The 19,352-nt window shown below is 36.0% G+C and overlaps 1 protein-coding gene across 2 annotated transcripts in view; it reads right to left on the bottom strand.

The window, feature by feature from the left end:
- The window catches only part of Slc44a1 (solute carrier family 44 member 1), a 96,004-nt gene extending 92,339 nt beyond the window's left edge, over window positions 1-3,665 (bottom strand). For both annotated transcript variants that reach the window (XM_004638065.3, XM_023722913.1), the window contains exon 1: window positions 3,576-3,665. In XM_004638065.3, coding sequence (XP_004638122.1) covers window positions 3,576-3,578 — 3 coding nt within the window. In that variant the 5' untranslated portion in view covers window positions 3,579-3,665. The remainder of the gene's footprint in view (window positions 1-3,575) is intronic.
- Between the last annotated feature and the right edge of the window lie 15,687 nt (window positions 3,666-19,352).

Raw genomic sequence — 19,352 nt, 5'->3', positions numbered from 1 at the left:
GCAGCTCAACCAGTAGATGGAAAGAATACAATCAGAAAGCTACAGCCCTATTTTATATTTGCTACTTACTAGATAAGCTAATCTTTAACACTGCTATATACCTTGTCTATAAGTTGGAAATAAAAATGATCCTACTGGGCACATGGAACAATTAAATGAGATAAGCACATATACAAAACAAACATTTGTTGTATGTTTCTTAAAAGTACAGGTTGATGGCAGGTATGGTGGTTTATGCCCACAATTCTGGATACTTAAGATGGATCACAAGTTCAAAGGCCACCTTAGGCAATTTAGTGAGATCTTACCACAAAATAAAAATAAGACAGAGATGTAGCTCACTGAGAAGGCCATGATTTCAAGCTATAGTACTTCAAAAGCAAAGCTATATCCCTACTGAAAACACCCCTACTCTGAAAATCTAAAATACAAAATGCTTCAAAATTGGCAATTATAGCCAGGAATGGTGTGGCACACCTGTAGCCACTCATGCAGCTGAGGCAGGAATATTGGCATGAGCTTGAGACTGGCATAGGCTATATAGTGAGTTCAAGGCCAGTATAAACTACATGGAAAGACTCAGTCTCAAAAAAAAAAAGGAAACTCTCCAGGTTCAACATTAGACACAAGTGGACAATTTCACCTGGGACCTCAAGGTCACAGCAAGAATACAGGCACAGTAAACATAAAACTCAACTTCATAGTATTTCCAGCTATGTGTGCACATGAAACATAAATGCTTAGCCTTAGGTCCCATCTTTATGACACCTCACTACATATAATGCAAATATACCAATTTTCTTTTTTAAATCCTTGCTGAATTCAAGTACCTATAATATTTGAACTGGTATCAAGTATCAAAAGGTCCTTTAAAGACTTCTCCTAATACAGCTTCTCCAACAGCAATGGAACACCCATCTCTGACAAAACAAAACAAAAAAGGATATAAATAATGAACCATTTTGTAGTGAGGAAAAAAATATATGTATATACAAGATAGTCAGGATAGATATACAGCTACTTTCTCTTAGTTTAATAAGGTTTGTACTAATATAGTTTAGACAAGGTATGTGTCTACATCTTGTCCTCTGAATAACTACTATGAAGACAATATGCAATGTATTAATTATTTTAACTGTCCTACTAATCTGTTTTGAAACTTTCATTGCTATTTTATTTTCTCATTAAAATAAAAAAATTTTAAAAATTAAAAAAAATCGCAAACGTGCAATAATTTTGCCCCTAAGCATTTGGGAATTTTTTAAAAAATCTTTTACTACAGATTTTTCTAATCCAAATATTTTTTAATCCAAAGAAGAGAAAAAATTCTTTAAAAAGAACCCATAATAATCAAATACTCAAAAGCTAAAAACTTCAAATCTCCTATGTGCTAATATGATGAGCAACAGAACTTCACAATTTCTTTAGTTTCCACATGGCAAAATTTGACATTAGTGCAGTTCTATGTAAGTAATGTATTAAAACAATCATTCCAAAAGTACACAGTAGGTGTTAATTACCATGTACTGAAATCAACATTACATTAATTACCATTGCATTAAAACATTTCAATAAACAAATAGCTTCTTACTCTGAAGTCATTCCCAAATCAGTATATTGGCATTATGGTCTGCATTTCCCTGAGCTATTTAGCAGAAAATCAAAAACATCTTGCATGGCATGGTATATGTTTTCCTAAACATAATTTTAGAAGGTTATCTGTTATTTGTCCCAGGGTTACATTCAAGGGGTGGGGAAAGGCTAACTTTATCATCTAGGAATCTTTTCCATACTGCATGAATTTTCATGCATGCTGCATTTCAGTTACAATTTCATTAAACAAAGTAAATTCTTGAGTAGTATCTTGTACATTAGGAAAGGGGTATTTTGACCTTTTCTAAATGTTCCAAATACGGTAAAAACGCACTTTTGTCTTTAAAACAAACATTTCTTACTAGATTTATTGTATATTGTTAAAATTTATTTTATGTGGTTCAAGAGCAGAACTGTTACCCGTAATTTTGTCTACTGGTCAAGATTATGGTTGTTCTATGAACGTATGAGGTGGGCATTTAGACAGAGACATAAGGAAGATTTTCCTAAACGTGTCTGTAAAAAGCATGAGAAGAAGGGGGTAAAAAATACACTCAAGTGTCAGCAACAGTGGCACATGTCTGTAATTCTGGCACTCAGGAGGCTGAGGCAGGAGGATGGGTGAGACTTTAAGGCCAGTTAGGCCAGCCTGAACTACATCGAGACTCTGTCTCAAAACAAACAAACAAACCAAACAAACAAAGAACAACAACAACAAACTACTTGAGTAAGACAAGGGCTGCTTGAAGTAGTATAATTTCACTCTGAGTTGCAGAAGACTGAGTGGGCAATACTGTATCTCCACAATCCCCTTGAGGAAAAGGAAAGCAAGCATTATCCCAAGTAAAGAGACCAAGCTCTCTTCACAGTTCTGACATTACCTAGCAGTATGGCCTGGGGATAGTCATTTCCATCTTTGGGTTTAATGTTTTAATTTGTAAAATGAGTAATGGATCACATGAGGATTTCCAAGTTCTTTCAAGTTCTAATCACCAGCCAGCTTTCAAGTGGCTGTTTGCTTATCTTTTTGCCTGCTCATCATACACGCAGTAACTCCAAAACTACTGAAATGGTAGCAGGAGCTCTGGCTAGGCAGAAAGAGCGTGCCACCAGCAATGGCCAAGCATGGCTTATTGTACTAGGGTCTCTTTTAAACACACTAGAGAATGTTTTGATCACCAACTGAGAGACACCACTCATTAGTGCAGATATAGAAGGCCTTGGGGGTCTAGTATGGGCAGAAGGAAGGAGTAAGCACCCACCCCATATCTAGCTAAAACACAGTAAAACTGGGAAGCACTATAGATAACATCTAGCAAGGCATCTAATTTTATATAAGGGAATAGTAAGTCTCACACAGGAGAACTGAGCAGCCCTAAGATGCCTATCAGGCTTATGTGAGTAGATGGATAAATACTTGAGCTTTTCCACTCCATGTGAGCGATCTGCTCAACACCTATCAAGATCACAGTCAAAAACCCTGCTGTTACTTGGGCATGGTGATGCACACATATAATCCCTGTGCTCCATGCATATAATCCTCTAAAGCTAAAGGGCAGGACTACAAGTTGAAACCCAGCCTGGACAACCTGGTGACCTCGTGAGACCCTGTCTCAAAACTTTCAAAAAGGAGGTGGCTGAGGAAATAGCTCAGTGTGAAGCTCCTGAGTTCAATCCTAGGACCAAAAAAGCAAAACCAAAAAACCTTGTATTAACTGATCTGGCTTTCAGAAATAATCTAGTAAATGAGGTAAGAGTTCTATTTGCTTAAATTGACTTCAGTTTTCACATCAGAGAAAAGTACAAAATACCACTGGATTATACTAAGGGGAAAATAACCTGTCTCTATGGTATCTTACACTTTTCAATTTAAGCAATAAAAGAGGGATAAAATACATAAATAGCAAACATCTTTTAAAACCAACTCTGCATCATTCCCTCAGATCTTGGGCTTAGGTTCAGAACATCCATGAGGTCCTTACCATCCCGATACAGAAGAGGACAAAGAGCAGTAGCCATGGTACGTCTGTGCAGCTACGGTCTTCCAGGGGCTTCCACTCTCTTTTGGAGCTCTAATAGAAAATACAAAATAAGAAAGCATAATAAGGGTCAAGTCCAGCTAAAACTAGAAAGGCACAAATATACCAATCACACCTAGGTCCCTTTGTCAGACAGGTTTCTATAGAACACTTAATATTTGTCACCTTCTAGGTGAAGCTCATTTCTGTGACAAACACATAGAAAATCTCTCAGTGTGAATGAGAAATGGGAAGGTAGTGGTTCCACGATGGTGGCGGGAATACGTATTAGAAAATGTCACTTCCTTGGCCAGCACCACGTTGCCTCCATTCCCCATTTCTTCCTGGCCAGACACAGTACTACACTGGTGCTTTTCTGATACTTTCACTAAACATGCTGAACTGTTATTCTCAGGGGTCAGGCTGTGTTCCTGTGAGCCTCACACTTGGGAGAGACCATTCTCATTCCTCAACATCTGACACAACACTAAGGGTTTATGATTCTCAGTCAGGGCTTTTTAAATGAACAAACAATAAATAAATTCCTCCAATCTTTTTGTGTGTCCAGATGCTAGTTGTATATATTAGAAAATGCTTTCTTCTGCAAAGTAAACCTATCAAAACGAGTGCCTATTAGTAGATCCTTCTCATTCAAATAAAATTCATGAAAGGAAAGTTTAGATTTTTCTGGAGCATCTGAGCAACTCCTAAATTACCATCTATGGATTTTCATTCTATTCCTAGAAAACATAGATTAAAGAGTTTCTAGATAAAACACATATTGCATAATTGAAAACCCAGACAAAAAAGAAAACCCAGAAACATTCTAAAAGTTAATTTGTAAAGTACTGACTGAAATTCCAATTGCATTTTTTTATTTGCAATAGTTTCTCAGGTCAGCTCACATACATTTCCATTAAAATGTAACAACTAAAACTGTTGAACTTTCTAACGAACCCTTTAGTCTTGAACCCTCTCCTATAAAACAGAGCACACAAGGCAAGAAGGCAGTGTGAAAAGTTTCCTGCCACAGGAAGCCTGAGACTTCTAGTGGTTTCCACAACAAGACCCAGGAAGCTGTCTGGAAAGCCTGTCAGTGGGAAGGGAACCTGCAGAAGGGAGCTGGACGCCAGAGTCCTGTGGAACAGTTAGTACTGTACTTGGAGTACTGCCAGGACTACTTCTACCTCATTCTAAAACAATAATTTTACACAGTATGTCCTTTACACTGTATGATAACCTGACAAAAGCTACAGACTCTTTTCATATAATATAAACAAATATCACATCATTTTCAAAAAAGTTCAAGGAATTCAGACTCTGGGTTAAGTAACACTATCCTGAATTAGTTTTCAATCAATACAGAGGGCAGAGAACTGAGTTAGAATCACTCCTTCCTGTCTCCTGCAGTGTAAATCAGACAAATGCTTTGTTATTTCCTTGTATGTTCATCTGTTAAAACAAAAATACTCAGTTTGTTCCCAGACACCCACACAAGAAAACAAAAGAGCACTAGTTAGTCATGGAAAAAACCTTGTCCCTTGATGGTAGCATTAAAAACCAAAAATGAGTAGGCAGTTTTTTTTTCCTAGAGGAATGCAGCACTATAGCATAATAGATATGGGACTGGTCTCCCTGGCTGTCATTAGTTGGCTAGCAACGTGACTAGATAAATTGCTTCATCTCTCTGGAAGGAGTTAGATTGGACCTTATGTTTCTCCAACCCTAGAAATCTACGATCAGGAATGCACTTTTGTGATGATAAGAAAAACAACTGCAAAATAATTTGACATTATTCCTTGTATTATTCAAATTAGAATGTTTGAATTATGCTCTGCATTTTAGAAGACAGTAGCTCACAGTGTGAAGAATGTTTCTTTGTATTAGACAATTTCAATCTTGAATAATGCTCAATTATAATAAAATTACAAACACAGAATCTGGACATCTCTTCAAAATCATTATACTTATTCTGTGGTAATTTATAAGGCAACAGCAACCTTAACATATTTTATTCATCTTAAAAAACAACAAGAATGGTGGAAGAAAAAAAAAGAAAGAAAGAAAAGAATCCTGGGTTGGCCAGATAGCTCAGTGGACTAAAGTGCTTTAGCACAGGGCAGCGGCCAGGCTGGCCCTGCCCCTGGGGCACACTGAGAAGGCTATTGAGACTGGGTGTGGTGGCACACACCTATAATCCCAGTACTTGTGAGGCTGAAAACAGGAGAATCACTACAAGTCCAATCTACATAGTGGGACCCTGTACACCCCGTCCTAAATTCATTTAAAAATAAATAAGTAAACAAAAGAATGGTAGAAGGGGAGCCTCAGGTTGGTTGAATAGTTTCTTTAACCACAACTATTTTCTTAGTATTTTTAAAACCTATATTCAGTTTGTTAATGCTTAAATTTTCATCCATGACATGAATAGCTTCAATCTTCACAAGAAAAATACAGTCAACATCAAGAATTCAATCCAACTTGCTGTGAGCCATTTCTGTGCCAAATACATAGAGAATCTCTCAGTGTGGATGAGAAGTGGGAAGACGGTGGTTCCATGATGGTGGTGGGGTTATGTATTAGAAAATGCCACAATCCAAAGCACAATGCAAGACCAAAAGGACAGTGTGGTCACCTTTACTCCAACAAATGCTTCCTGGTGAGTGTAGGGCGTGGTTCACTTTACAGGCTGTTTATAGACAACATCTGAGTATCTACCACTTAGTAAACCTTTAATCTTCTTTTTTTATGGGGTGGTACCAGGGAATCAAACTCAGGACCTTATGCTTGCCAGGCAAGCACTTCTTCTACTGAGCTATCTCCCCAGCCTCAAATACTGATCAATATTCTCTTTTCAGTAATTCCTTTCCCTGTTGCTAAAATATCCTTTCACCAGGTAGCCCTTTCCATGAAATGAGATTTTAAAAAAAATAACTTTCCCTTCCCCTTAGACTTACTAAAACAAAACAAAACTTAATGATATATTTTATTTTAGCTATCATTTTTAATCCTGTCAGGGGTCAAATACCATTAACTAGGCCCTAGACCCAAAGTTTACATATACTGTCTTTTAACTTCAAAATAGCACTGTGATATAAATATCATCCCTTTTCCACAGATAAGGAAATTCAGGCTCAGAAATTAATCAGTGTGAAGTCTTGTAAGTGGACAATAAACACTTGAACCCAAATCTGTGACTTCAAAGCTAACCCTAATGAGACTATCATGTCTTCACCTGTCAGTAAACAGCAATTTCCTCCATCAGTGTTTCTTCACATTACAAACTGTGGAAGCCAGGCAGATAATTCAAAATCTTATAAATGCAAAGTTGAAATATTTCAATGATTTTTTTTAACAGATTTAACCAAGTGGCAACTGGATTTAATGCTTTTTCTTCCAATTAACATTCCACATTGACCTAGCAAAAGTAAAATATTTTCAAAAAGTACTTTTTAAATGTGATTTCATGCCTTTGTCAGATTCTATGTGAGATTAATTCAGGCTGTCAATAAATATTAGGTCTTTGCCCCTCAAAGAATGGTACAATTTAGGAACTAAAAAGAATCAAAATAACATGCAGTCCAAACATTTAATAGGAATGAATGGGACTCAGGGAAGGAGAGGGAAAGGATTTATCCAAGCAGACACATTTATTTTATCCAGTATATTTTATAGAACAGGAAACCCAAGTTTATGGGAAATTATGCCTCAATGTAGCAGAGATTGAAATGGTAAGAAAGAAGTCAGGAATTACTATAAATTTTTAAAATAACAAAATAAACCTGGCAACAGAGATAAAGAATACCTTTCTCAGGCTCATTGTTAAACACAACCAAGGAAAGAATAAGTAAATTCAAAAGAGCAAATAAATACAACTACATGAAACACAAAACAGTGGAATTTTAAAAATCAGAATAGAGTATCCCAGAACTACAGGACAGTATCACATGATTTAACACATTTGTAATTCAAGCCCAATAAAAAGAATAAAGCAGAAGTATTTAAAAAATAATAACTGAAAATTTTCCAAAAATAATAAGGGGGGAAAAAGTATAGATCTAAGGAGTTAGTGAATCCCAAAAAGGATAAATACACACAGATCCCTCTACTTATATTCAAACTGCTGGAAAAAAATCAAAGATACAAAGATCATACTGAAGACAGCCAATGGGGCCATAAAAAGACAAATTACATTCTTCTTAGAAACCACACAAAGTAAAAATGGTAGAATGATTAAATTTCTAAAAGGAAAACAAAATGCAAACTATTGACTCAGTATCTTTACTAATAGGAAATATTTCTCAAATAAAAACCTTTTCAGATTTTACGTTGGGAGAGAGTATTAGCAGATGTGAACTATGAGAAATGTTAAAGTTCTTGAACATAACTAGATACCAGACAAAACTAAAAGTACAAAAAGATTTGATTTTTCAAAAATGGTTAAAATGAAAATTTGAAACTTTCCATAAAATTTGTAAATATTTATGCATAGAAGTGTGTGAGGGGGCCAGGGAGATAGCTCAGTAGAATAAGCATTTGCCTAGCAAGCACAAGGGCCTGAGTTCAATCCTCGGTTCCACACACACAAAAAAAGTGTAGATTATATAAAGTATAATTGCATCCACATTACGTGGTCTTCTTGCATATTTATATAACGTAAATATTCTATAAGTCAGAATTACAATTTGCAATACAGGTTGGACGCTTCCACCACAGCAATCATTGAAGGATAGGAGCCATGGCCCTCCGCTATCCCATGGCCATGGGCCTTAACAAGGGCCACAAGGTGACTACGAATGTGAACAAACTGAGGCACAGCCGCCATCGCAGATGCCTTGCCAGACACACCAAGTTCGTGTGAGACATGATCCCAGAGGTGTGTGGCTTCACCCCCGAGGAACGGAGCACCATGGAGCTGCTCAAGGTCTCCAAGGAAAAAAACACACCCTCAAACTCATCAAGAAAAGAGTGAGGACACATATCAGCACCAAGAGGAAGCATGAGGAACTGAGCAGTGTGCTGGCCACCAGGAGGAAGGCAGCTACCAAGAAGGACTGAGCCCCTCTGGAATAAAGCTTTGCAGAAAATAATAATAATAATAATAATAATAATAATAATAATACAGGGTGGACATCCCCAGTCCAAAATTCCAAACTCTATAATGCTCCAATCTATAGCTTTGAGTGCTGACATAGCAACACAAGCGAAAAATTCTGCACTGTGAAACTTTGCTTCATGAACAAAAAATTAATAAAATTATATTAATAAAATTAATAAAATTAATTAATAAATAAAAATAAATAAAATTATATATTAATAAAATATTAATAATTATCTTTGGGATATGTGTATAAGGTACATATGAAACAAATGAATTTCACGTTTACACTTAGGTCCCATTCCCACGATATATCATTATGTATATGCAAATATTACACAATTTATTAAGATCTTGAATACTCTGGTCCAAGTATCTTAGACAAGAGCTATCAATCTGTATTACCAATACACTATATATTACACTGTATTACCAATGGACTATTAAAGAAGCAATTCTAAGTCAGAAGACAGCTGGCATCTACTTCTTGTATTATATTCATATCCTTAAAATTAGGCAGGGAAAATATTTAACATCTTTACATTCTTTCCTATATCTTCCATAGCACAGGCATCAATTTTTTTTAAATATCTAATTTTGTAGCTTGTGTAGTATCTATTACAGAAGTCACAGTTCTGGCAACTATGTAACAGACACCACATCCATGAGCCATAATAGCTAAACCCAAGGCTTTGCAGAGAATCTGATAGGTTGCAGGGTATATATATTTTTAGGAAACAAATCTGTAAAAAACTTGTTGTCTTTTTTTTTTTTTGGTGGAACCGGGGATTGAACTCAGACCCTTGTACTCGCCAGGGAAACACTTATTCTACTGAGCTATCTCCCCAGCCCCTGTAAAAAAGTTTTAACCAAACTTCTTATATTAATTAAAATAAAGATACTGTAAAGTTAAGTAAATTTATCTGTGGATTATACCAACACAGAGAAGTTTTGTTAAGTGGTTAAAATAAACCATAAGGCCAAGCCAGTTGTCACTGGAGGACATGAACAACAATAGGGGCAGAGTAGGAAAAAAATTGTCCGGATAGGACTCTAGTTCACAGACTTAGGCAGGGAAGGAAGGATTAGGAAGCTATAAAAAGATCAGACAGGTAATAGCAACAATCCAGACTTAAGGTAAAAAGAGTCAACTAAGTCTCAAATATAAAGGATTGAGAACCCTGGAAGTCAGAAGATACCCAAGTTACATCTAAAGAGAAAAACTGTTCCCCTGTTCATATTCTGTGCCTACCATCTATGGGCTGTCTCCTAAGAGGTACAAAGTTTGTCAAAGACTCTATTTTAACTATTACCTGATGTTCTGCATCCTCCCTTCATACACTTGGTTTCTGTAGGCATGGCTTCAAAATTATGAAAAATGTGCTACAAAAAGATTTTAATCAATTATTTTGTTATTTAATTTTCAAGTATTTTTCTCTGATTCTTCAAATAAGCACTGAACAGTGTACAAATTATTAGAGATTCAAAGACAGGTAAAATAGCCCCTGCCCTCACTGGGCTGTCGCTCAGCAGGAGACACGTAAGCCAATACAATAATACTGCAAACAATGACAAAAATGGAGACATGAAAAGACACTGCAGACAGAGATGGGCCCCACTGAGCAAACACTTATGAGATCTGCTGAAATTACCTCATAAACTTTTGCAGCTTGTATTCTGAGGCAAACACTAAAATGATCCTGTGGTGTCTAAAATAGAATGTGTTGTTTGCCCCAAAATACACTAAAAATTTTGCTATCTCTGAGGGAGAATATTGACTGCCAAATAAGAATTTTTCTACTGAAAACGTTAAGTAGTAAGCAGACAGAACACTACGTTATTTTTTAAAATCAGCTATTTCTCACTTTGCATCAAGATTTTTTTATATACTGAAATATCTCATAGCTTCAGTTAGGAAGCGGTCTCAGAAATATAATAGCTTCCTTTGTTTTCTCACACAGTTAGTGTAGGGCTATATTTACCAAGCTACTCAAATAGGTATCTCATTGGTGAGACACCTATTAGACATACCTATTAACCTTGAATTAAGTATTATCTGATTATATGTATCAACAGTTACTAAAACTTAAAATTTCTGACTTGATATAGACTCCCTTGTTACTCCCCCAAACTGATCCCTTAACTATTTCCTCCTACATTCAAAGCAAAAATAAAATTTTCAAAAAATATATAAAAAGTGGCAGTGTGGGTGGCTGATGCAAAGGAAGAAAAGCAGTATATAAACAGGGTTAAGCTGCACACAAGAAAAGGACAAACCAATGTCCAACCTTACTTGGTGGCAGTTCACAACTATGTCACTACCCCTACTCCTTGTTTTCATCAGCTTGAAGGTGTATAGCTATCTGTTATTGACAATAAAATACTAAAGCCATAATTTTAAGCAGGATCAAAATTATCCTTGTGATAAGGCCACTGACAAAAGCTTGCACTCATACAGGTCAGCCATAAGAATTAAGCTGGTCAGCCAGGAACTGTGCAAGAGCTGAAGCCAACGCCTAATGAGAGGCATAAGAACACTACCATCACATGAACCTAGACCTTCACAGCACAGATCCATTGCTGCTGCCTTTGAAAAGACTAATGGAAAGACAACTACAATTGTGAAGGCCACAGCAGGTTAAGATGTGGCTTCTTACTCAGCACAGATTCCTAGAAATGTTTTGCGAGAGTATGGAGTAATTTGTTGAATAATCCACCCTTGACTTAAATCTTTTTTTTGAACATCACAGTCTCTATTTCTCAAGTAAACAGATCATTTCCAAAATAGTCTCAAAGCTGCTACAGTTTTTGCTTTTCAACCTACTCCGCACACTCAAAAAGCCACTGTATTAGCCACTCAATGCATGTGTCTCCAAGCTCAGTCTTCACACAGTTGTGTGATTCAAGCACACATGTGGCAGACACTGGCTAGCTGTAAGGACTTTTTTTTGCTCCTGCCAATTTGTTTTACACAAAAACCTCTATTATTAGAGACAAACAGTTGTACATTCAGAATCTTCAAATCTTCCTCCAGGGACCTACTGCTTCATTAAACTTCTCAGTATGGTTTTATTTGCGTAGAGTAGCAACAAAAGAATAAAAGAGCTGATGTGTATCATTTTTGCCACAGTTTTCAATAGAGCAAGCAGACATGATGAAGCTGGGTAGCAATAAAACATGGGGCTTTCAGCCTTCTGTTCATTGTACCTACAAATAAAACTCTGTAATAAGATGTTTGAAAGACATTACCTGTCCTGTGGGAAAGCTCTGTGAAGGACCTAGAGTGCAGAACTCTTACAGTTACCATAAGGAATCAGTTTCATTTGCTAAACCTGGTGATAACAGTTTATATTAGAAAGGTAAAAATAAAAGCATGGTTTTAGCAGATAGTTAAAGATAATAAGATACATCAAGTGGAAAGATACAAGCATCTGTGTCCAACTGCTTATCGTAGTTCATGAACTTTATGCTAAATGACAGTCATCTGTTTAAGGAAAAGAGGAAAATGGAGAATGCAGCTGCTTCATGAGTTACGTATTTACACAGTGACAGGAAGATACAGGGAGACAAGAATGAATGACTTTATTCTTCCTTCAACTTCACTGTAAAAAATAATTGTGGGCCTCTTCAGACTTTTCCATGACTGTCTTCCTTGTACATGGCACCTGATAATTACTGGGCAGAGTTAATCCTGCTCTGCGACACAGCTAGTAACAGCTTCTACCTCTGTCATTAACACCATCCAAATTATACATACAAGCCTTGTCTGCAATCCCAAAACAGCATTTCAGAGCTCGTATTTCTCCTAAATCAGCAGTACAAAAAAAAATCTTTTAAATCTAAAATTATTATTTAATTTTGCACAGCCATAGTTTTAGAGGCTTCATGTTGTCTTGTCACATCTTACAAGTGTCAAAGCCTCAGTACCTGGTGATACCTGGGCAGATTGATAGGATCAGATTCTACTTTGCAGAGTCTCCTAGTGAATGAACCACCAAATAACCTTTGGACAGCCTCTCAATGGAGGCTCTAACAGTCTATCCATAATCAATTTCCTAACTTATCTTCTACATTGTACCTAATTTTTTAACTGCGTGGGTATCCAACGTGAGAGTCTTACTCCAACCCTGTTTCCTTTCCATGATGGAACATGGAAGAGCAGACTTGTAAGAGGGAACATAGCATTACACCACCTGTAACACAGGAGAGGGGTGGTTGGAAATGAATAAATTTATTTTAAATAAAAATTAGGTATTATCTTAGTCAATGAAGATGTTCACAGTAGTTATACAAAGAAATAAACATATTTCCAATTCTATGGTAGTAGCTTAAGAATTATTTTTATTTTAAAGAGGAAAACATAAAGAACAAGAACAAAGAAACAAAGCAACATAAAACAATACAAATGGCATACAGAATTTTAAGATAAGAATAGAAAATTAACAATGGTTGTTATATTATGTATTATCATCAAATTTGTTGTGACCTAAGAATTCTTAAGTGAAACACATCCCTCCTACAGTTAGAAAAAAAAAAATTAGGAACCCCTAAGACATGGATTAAGTTCCCTTATTTTACATACACAATGTGTGCATGTGTAATCACTGCCACAGTACAGTAATTACTATAATTGTGTCCCCAGTAGATTAAATGTCTATTTCATGTTTAAATCAGAGAACAGCATTGTTTTTGGAAGGCACCTAAATATTCTCCAAATAAAAGCCTATCTGATGAAAAACAATATGTACAAAATCTTCCATTAAACTGAATTTAAATGTTTATTTTTCTCACCTTATGGTGCATTTGGGGGCAGGTATTCGTTGATTTTGTTCACTGCTATCCCCCCACAGCATATAGTATTCTCTCAGTAATTATCCCATGAATAAATGAACAAGGCTAGATGGCTTTACTACTGGTATGGTACAATGTTAGAACAAATATCTGCATGCTATCATTTACCTAAAACATATTCTTTTCGTATTGTTGTTTGGACTAGCATTTCCCAAAGATGCTTGCAAATGGGTGCTATGAGAATAAACTGCTTATTTAAATAAGTTTTAGAAATGCTGGTTAACAAAGTCTAGTCTTCTGTGCATGTTTTCTTTAAGCCTTTCTTGGGAAATTCTCCTAACCTTATTTGATCATCCACACACAGGAAATTGAGATGCAGACAAGGCAACCCCTCTCTCAGTGTGTTCCTGATAACCAGAATAGATGAGCTCAGGGCTAGGATACTCCCACTTAAAAACTAGTTGAAGAAAAGTCTGGCAATACTGGTTAAGGCTGCTGAAACTTAAAGGAACGTAAATTAGCTAGTCCATGGAAGTAATCTACAGCATTATAATAGCTCCATGTGATATGTTCAGTGCAGTGCTATTTATTATGAGAAATACTTAGAAATTAACTACACAATAATAGAAAACAGTTAAATACGATGACATACTAAGCAATGTATACACTGCTTAGATACAATGAAGATTTACAATGTGATACAATGAAGAAATAATTATGAAGACTATACAGTAACACATCAAAATGATTACAATAAAAAACTGCATCAAAAAAATGATATGAGGGCCAGGGAGATGGCTCAGTGGTTTAAGTACCTGCCTGGCTAGCACAAGATCCTGAGTTCAATTCCTGGTACAAAAAAAAAAAAAAAAAAAAGAGACATGAGCCAGGCATGGTGATATATGCCTATAATTCCAGTATTAGTGAGGCTGAGGCAGGAAGATGACCGTGAGTTTGAACCCAGGGTGGGCTACATAAGCAAGATCAAGCCCAGCCTGCATTACACAGAAAGATCCTGTATTAAAAACAAAAGCATGACATGTATTTTTGTTAATGCTCTGGTAATACAGCCAAATAAAATAGAATAGGCAAATGTAAAAGCATTGGAAGAAATGTACAATTTTTAAATTTATTTATAATGTACTTTCTCATGCTGATTTTCAATAATGCTATATAATTTGGGGGAAATAGAATATTGGGTCTTATTTCTCTAGATTATTTTCTGCCTCCTTGGTATTATGTCAGCTATAAAGACATACAGTATCAAAACTACCAGAAATAAGTCTTGCTACCTTCCACTTATTAAAGGATGATCAAGATACTTGCTGGAATTAGGCCGTAAGTCATTGTTAATATATGGTTCCCTATAGGCTGTGAGGAAAATCTTCCTTAAAAGGAATCAAAGAAAGGGAATTCCCACAAATACTCATCTCAAACATCTTTAAGTTGTTTTCCCACTATACATATTCTAAATTGTATGCCAGAAAAGTAAAAAGTAAGCTGTAAAGGAAATACAACCAGAAGGAACAAACCAGTGCACAGATGGGCAGACAACTGTGGTAAAGAAAGAAATTAATAGTAGCTGTCAAACGTAATACAGTAAGAGCAACTGAAATGCATTCCTTATATCTTAACTTTCCTGTTTTGTTGAGGTATAACAGAGTAAAAAAAATTGTACATTTTAAGGTATACAAAATGATGTTCTGATATATGTATACATTTTGAAGACAAATATTTTAATGGAAGTTAAAGGAAACTCTACTTTCCAAAAACACAGTCAACCAAACTAAAACTTTCATTTGCTCAGAAACCAGTTAATTATTACCACATGAAAAGAACTGTGTTGGAGTGTAAGAGATTTAGTCATTTTGTTTTGACCTTTCAGTTGTTTTCTTGCTAATTTACTTTTTTATTTCTCAGTTCTACTTTTTCTGTCCTCCCTCTTATAATCCACTTCTTCACAAGTAATATGAAGTGACAAGTAAAACTACATATTTATTGAAGGTGCAAAACACAGCCAGGTGTGGTAGCTCATATCTGTACTGTAATCTCAGCACTGTAGAAGTTTGAGGCAGAAGAACAGCAACTTCAAGCCTAGTTGGGACAGTTTAGCAACTTGGTGAGACTATCTCAAGAGAAATGAGAAGGGAGGAGAGGGGAGGATAGCTGTTCACTATTGATAATAAAATACTGAAGCTATAATTTTAAGCAGGATCAAGATTACCCTTGTGATAAAGCCACTGACAAAAGCTTGCATTCATGCAGGTCAGCCATAAGAATTAAGCTGGTCAGCCATGAACTGTGCAAGACCTGAGGCCAACGCCTAATGAGAGGCGTAAGAATGCTACCCTCCCATGAGCCTAGACCTTCACAGCACAGATTCATTGCTGCTGCTTTTGAAAAGACTAATAAAAAGAAAGGAAAAATAGATACATTTCAAGGGAAAGAAACTGCTGAAAAGAACTGGGCTGAGAAAAAAGGAAGAAAAAAAAATGTATACATATACAAGATAGCTAAGATAATTATATTACTGATTTCTATTCGCTGAAATGAACAGTTAGTGCTTACATTGTCTGATCAATCATACATGCCTGTACCTGGTAATCTGAGCAACTACTAAGAAGATAACAATATGCAATATAATAACCATTGTTAATTTCCTATCTTCTTGTTTTGAAATTCCGTATCATTTTTACTGAGTTTCTTTCTTTCCTTAAAATAAACAAATTAGAAAAGAAAGAAAGAAAGAAAGAAAGAAAGAAAGAAAGAAAGAAAGAAAGAAGCCTAGGTTCAACGCCCAAAACAAAACAAAACATAAAAACATACAGGTAGGCAATGTGCCCAAGTCACACAGCCATTGAATTCTACAGGAGGGACGTTAAGCCAATAGTTGTGCTCCTCTGCTTAGCATATTCCACAGATATTGCATACGAAATGATCTCTGTGGTAATCAGAAGGCGAAAAAAAGAAAATAAGAGGCTTGGCCATAAGTGGTGGTGCATGCCTATAATCCCAGCACTCTGGAATCTGAGGCAGGAGGATTGTTTTGAGTTCCAGTGTAGCCTGTACTACAAAATAAGCTTAAGGCCAGCCTAAGCTGTACAGCAAGGTCCTGTCTTAAAAAGACCAAAAAGTAAACAAATAAATAAATTAAATAAAGGAGAGGCTTAAGAATTGTAAGAAAAATATTCCAGTATATCCTGTGGCTTAACTGATCTAAATTATATTTTTACTTGGTTATTTTTTTCTATCTAAGAAAATTATAGACCATAACCAAGAATAACATATTACTAAATATTTTGTTTTGATTTCAAAGGTTATTTTCAAATGTCCAAATATTACTCTTAATATTTGAAAAAGTACCTGATGTAATATTTAACAGGTAGAAACAAACTGTTTTTCTTCTTGGCCATATGTAACTTCTACCTATATTTTATAAAATGCTTTTTAGAGTTCAAAAAGAATAATATGTAAAATAATGGTTTGCTACGAAGAAATCATATACCAACACCCATCACTTTACGAGTGTAAATAAAATGTGGCCAAACCACACTATGGAGTATAATGATGCAACAGAAAGGAATAAAGTGATACAGGGGAAACATGGATGAACTCTGAAAACCTAAGTGAAAGAAGCCAGACACAAAAGGCTTCATAGCATGCAAGGTTACCTACATGAAATGTCCTAAATGGGTTCAACTGTAGAAAAGAAAAGTGCGTGGGGAAACACTGGGTGGGAGAGTTAAGAAAAATTAGGGACTGACAACTAATTAGGTATAAATTTTCTTCTAAGGGTAATGCAAAGGTTCTAAAACTGATTATAGTAATAGTACAACTATGTGAACAGACTATAAGCATAGAGCAGTACCTTTTAGAAAGGTAAACTGTATGGTATGGAAATTCTCTCAGTAAAAGAAACCACATAAAAATAAAAGGGGTATACTGACTTAGGAATTCTCCTGATTTTATGACAGCTCCATGTGAATACTTTTCATACAGATATCACAACAGGTGTACAAAGATTAAAAACAAGAGGATCTTTAACTAAATACGTAGCTAATAGTGAAAGTTGAAGAACAAAAGCACTTCTCTGAGAAATCAGAAATTACTAGACTTATTAGATAAAGTTCGTTTTACAGAATATTTCAATACCTCTATAGGTAACACAAAGGAAAATGTGAATAAGGTTACAGAGAACCAAAATATTTCATAAAACAAAATTAGCAAAGTCATCTTAAGAAGACCAAACGTCATGAGTACCATCACACTATCATATAAAAACAAGCTATGAAAGAATCCGAATTGTTAGAAAAAAGAGATTGGCCAGGGCAGACGAGCCTAGCCACTATTACCTAGCACCTGTTAGGGTGTGTTCTTGGTCATGTGTATTGAAAAATAAAAGTTTGAGAGAAAAACTTTAGTACTGTCATGGGCAGGGGTGTGGGCAACAGGCTCTAAACTGATGTGTCGTTGCAGCTGAGCAGAGAATTCAGGCTATGGAGCCACTGCTGCTGCACCATGGGACAGCCTCCTTACCCTCTTCTCCATCTGATGCCATGCTCTTGGGCAACATGCTGACTGTCCTCTGGCTTCCTACAAGTTGACTAGTGTGGAAAACTATAGAAAAATAAAACTAAAAAAAACCCACAGCAAACCATTGAGGCTACTATATATGTACAGTATGGAAAAAAAAATACAAGTAGACTACTATTGTTATCTCATAAGATGGGATCAGAAAGGATGTTTTACACACACACACACACACACACTCTTAAACTGGATTTTTAAAAACATTTTTCTATTAAAAGTAAATTTAAAAGTTCTTAAATCATCATAATCTTACTTTATCTCCATGTTACCTCTTAAGTCACAAAATTTTTCGAGTCTGCATGCCAATTAAATCTTTCATAAATTAGACGTGTCTCTTACAATACTGCTGTACATGAGTCTACTCACTAGAGAAGAACGCACACTCAACATTGTAGCAAAATGGTAAGCCTCCAAAGTCCCAGGGTGTAGGGAACGGTATGGTCATTAATACTCAATGAAGCCTCTTAGAAGCCATCACCTGGCTTTCCTGGGTCAAACCTGAGCCACACAAAGTCTCCAATCAAACTGTAAGTGCACAAAATATTACAGAACTATAATTTAGAACACTGCTAGAAAACTCCCAGCATTTACAAACATGTGCTCCTAGAGCTAAGGCTGCTTTGAAAGCAAAGAGGTTTCTCCACATGCCCAACCTCCAAGACTCCTCCTGTCCTTGAATAAATGAAGACCAGTGAGGAAGCACTAGGAACATGAGAATGCTCAGGTTAGTTTAGCCCTATAATGTGAGTCCTAAGTTCACCCTTCTATGTTCCTACCATCCACCAAGTGGAAGCTAAGGGTCAGAGTATCCTGCAGCAGGGGCCAATGAATGGCATGTCAATAGTTCAGCATCAGATAACCTTTTGGCCTCCAGCTATTCCAAGGTATGACCACTTGCTTATGTCCAAGTGACTGCTAATATGAGGATGAAATACTGTCACAAAAGTCCCAAAACTGTACTTTTTGGTAAAATATAACTTTCAAAAAATCAAGATTCAATCAATCATTTAAGTCTGAAATAGAAAATCATACAGAGGCTTCACACACCAAATTGATAGTATGACTAGAGATCATTACAGTCCCTTCCAACCTTGAGATCTGTGAAGGTTTTCTGGCAATATATGGGGACATCAGAAGCTGAACTAAAGGAAGTCAGTTAAGGAAACACTTTTACAAAAAGACTGGAAACACCCAAATAAGTGAAGAGGAACATTGAATCATCAAATTAATAGCTCTGTAAATGATAGAAACTAAACTTGTTT

This window comes from Octodon degus, unplaced genomic scaffold, assembly GCF_000260255.1.
Source record: "Octodon degus isolate 3935 unplaced genomic scaffold, OctDeg1.0 scaffold00094, whole genome shotgun sequence".
NCBI lineage: Eukaryota > Metazoa > Chordata > Mammalia > Rodentia > Octodontidae > Octodon > Octodon degus.
Note: the sequence above shows the minus strand (reverse complement) of the source record. Positions and strands in the feature narration are given on the sequence as shown.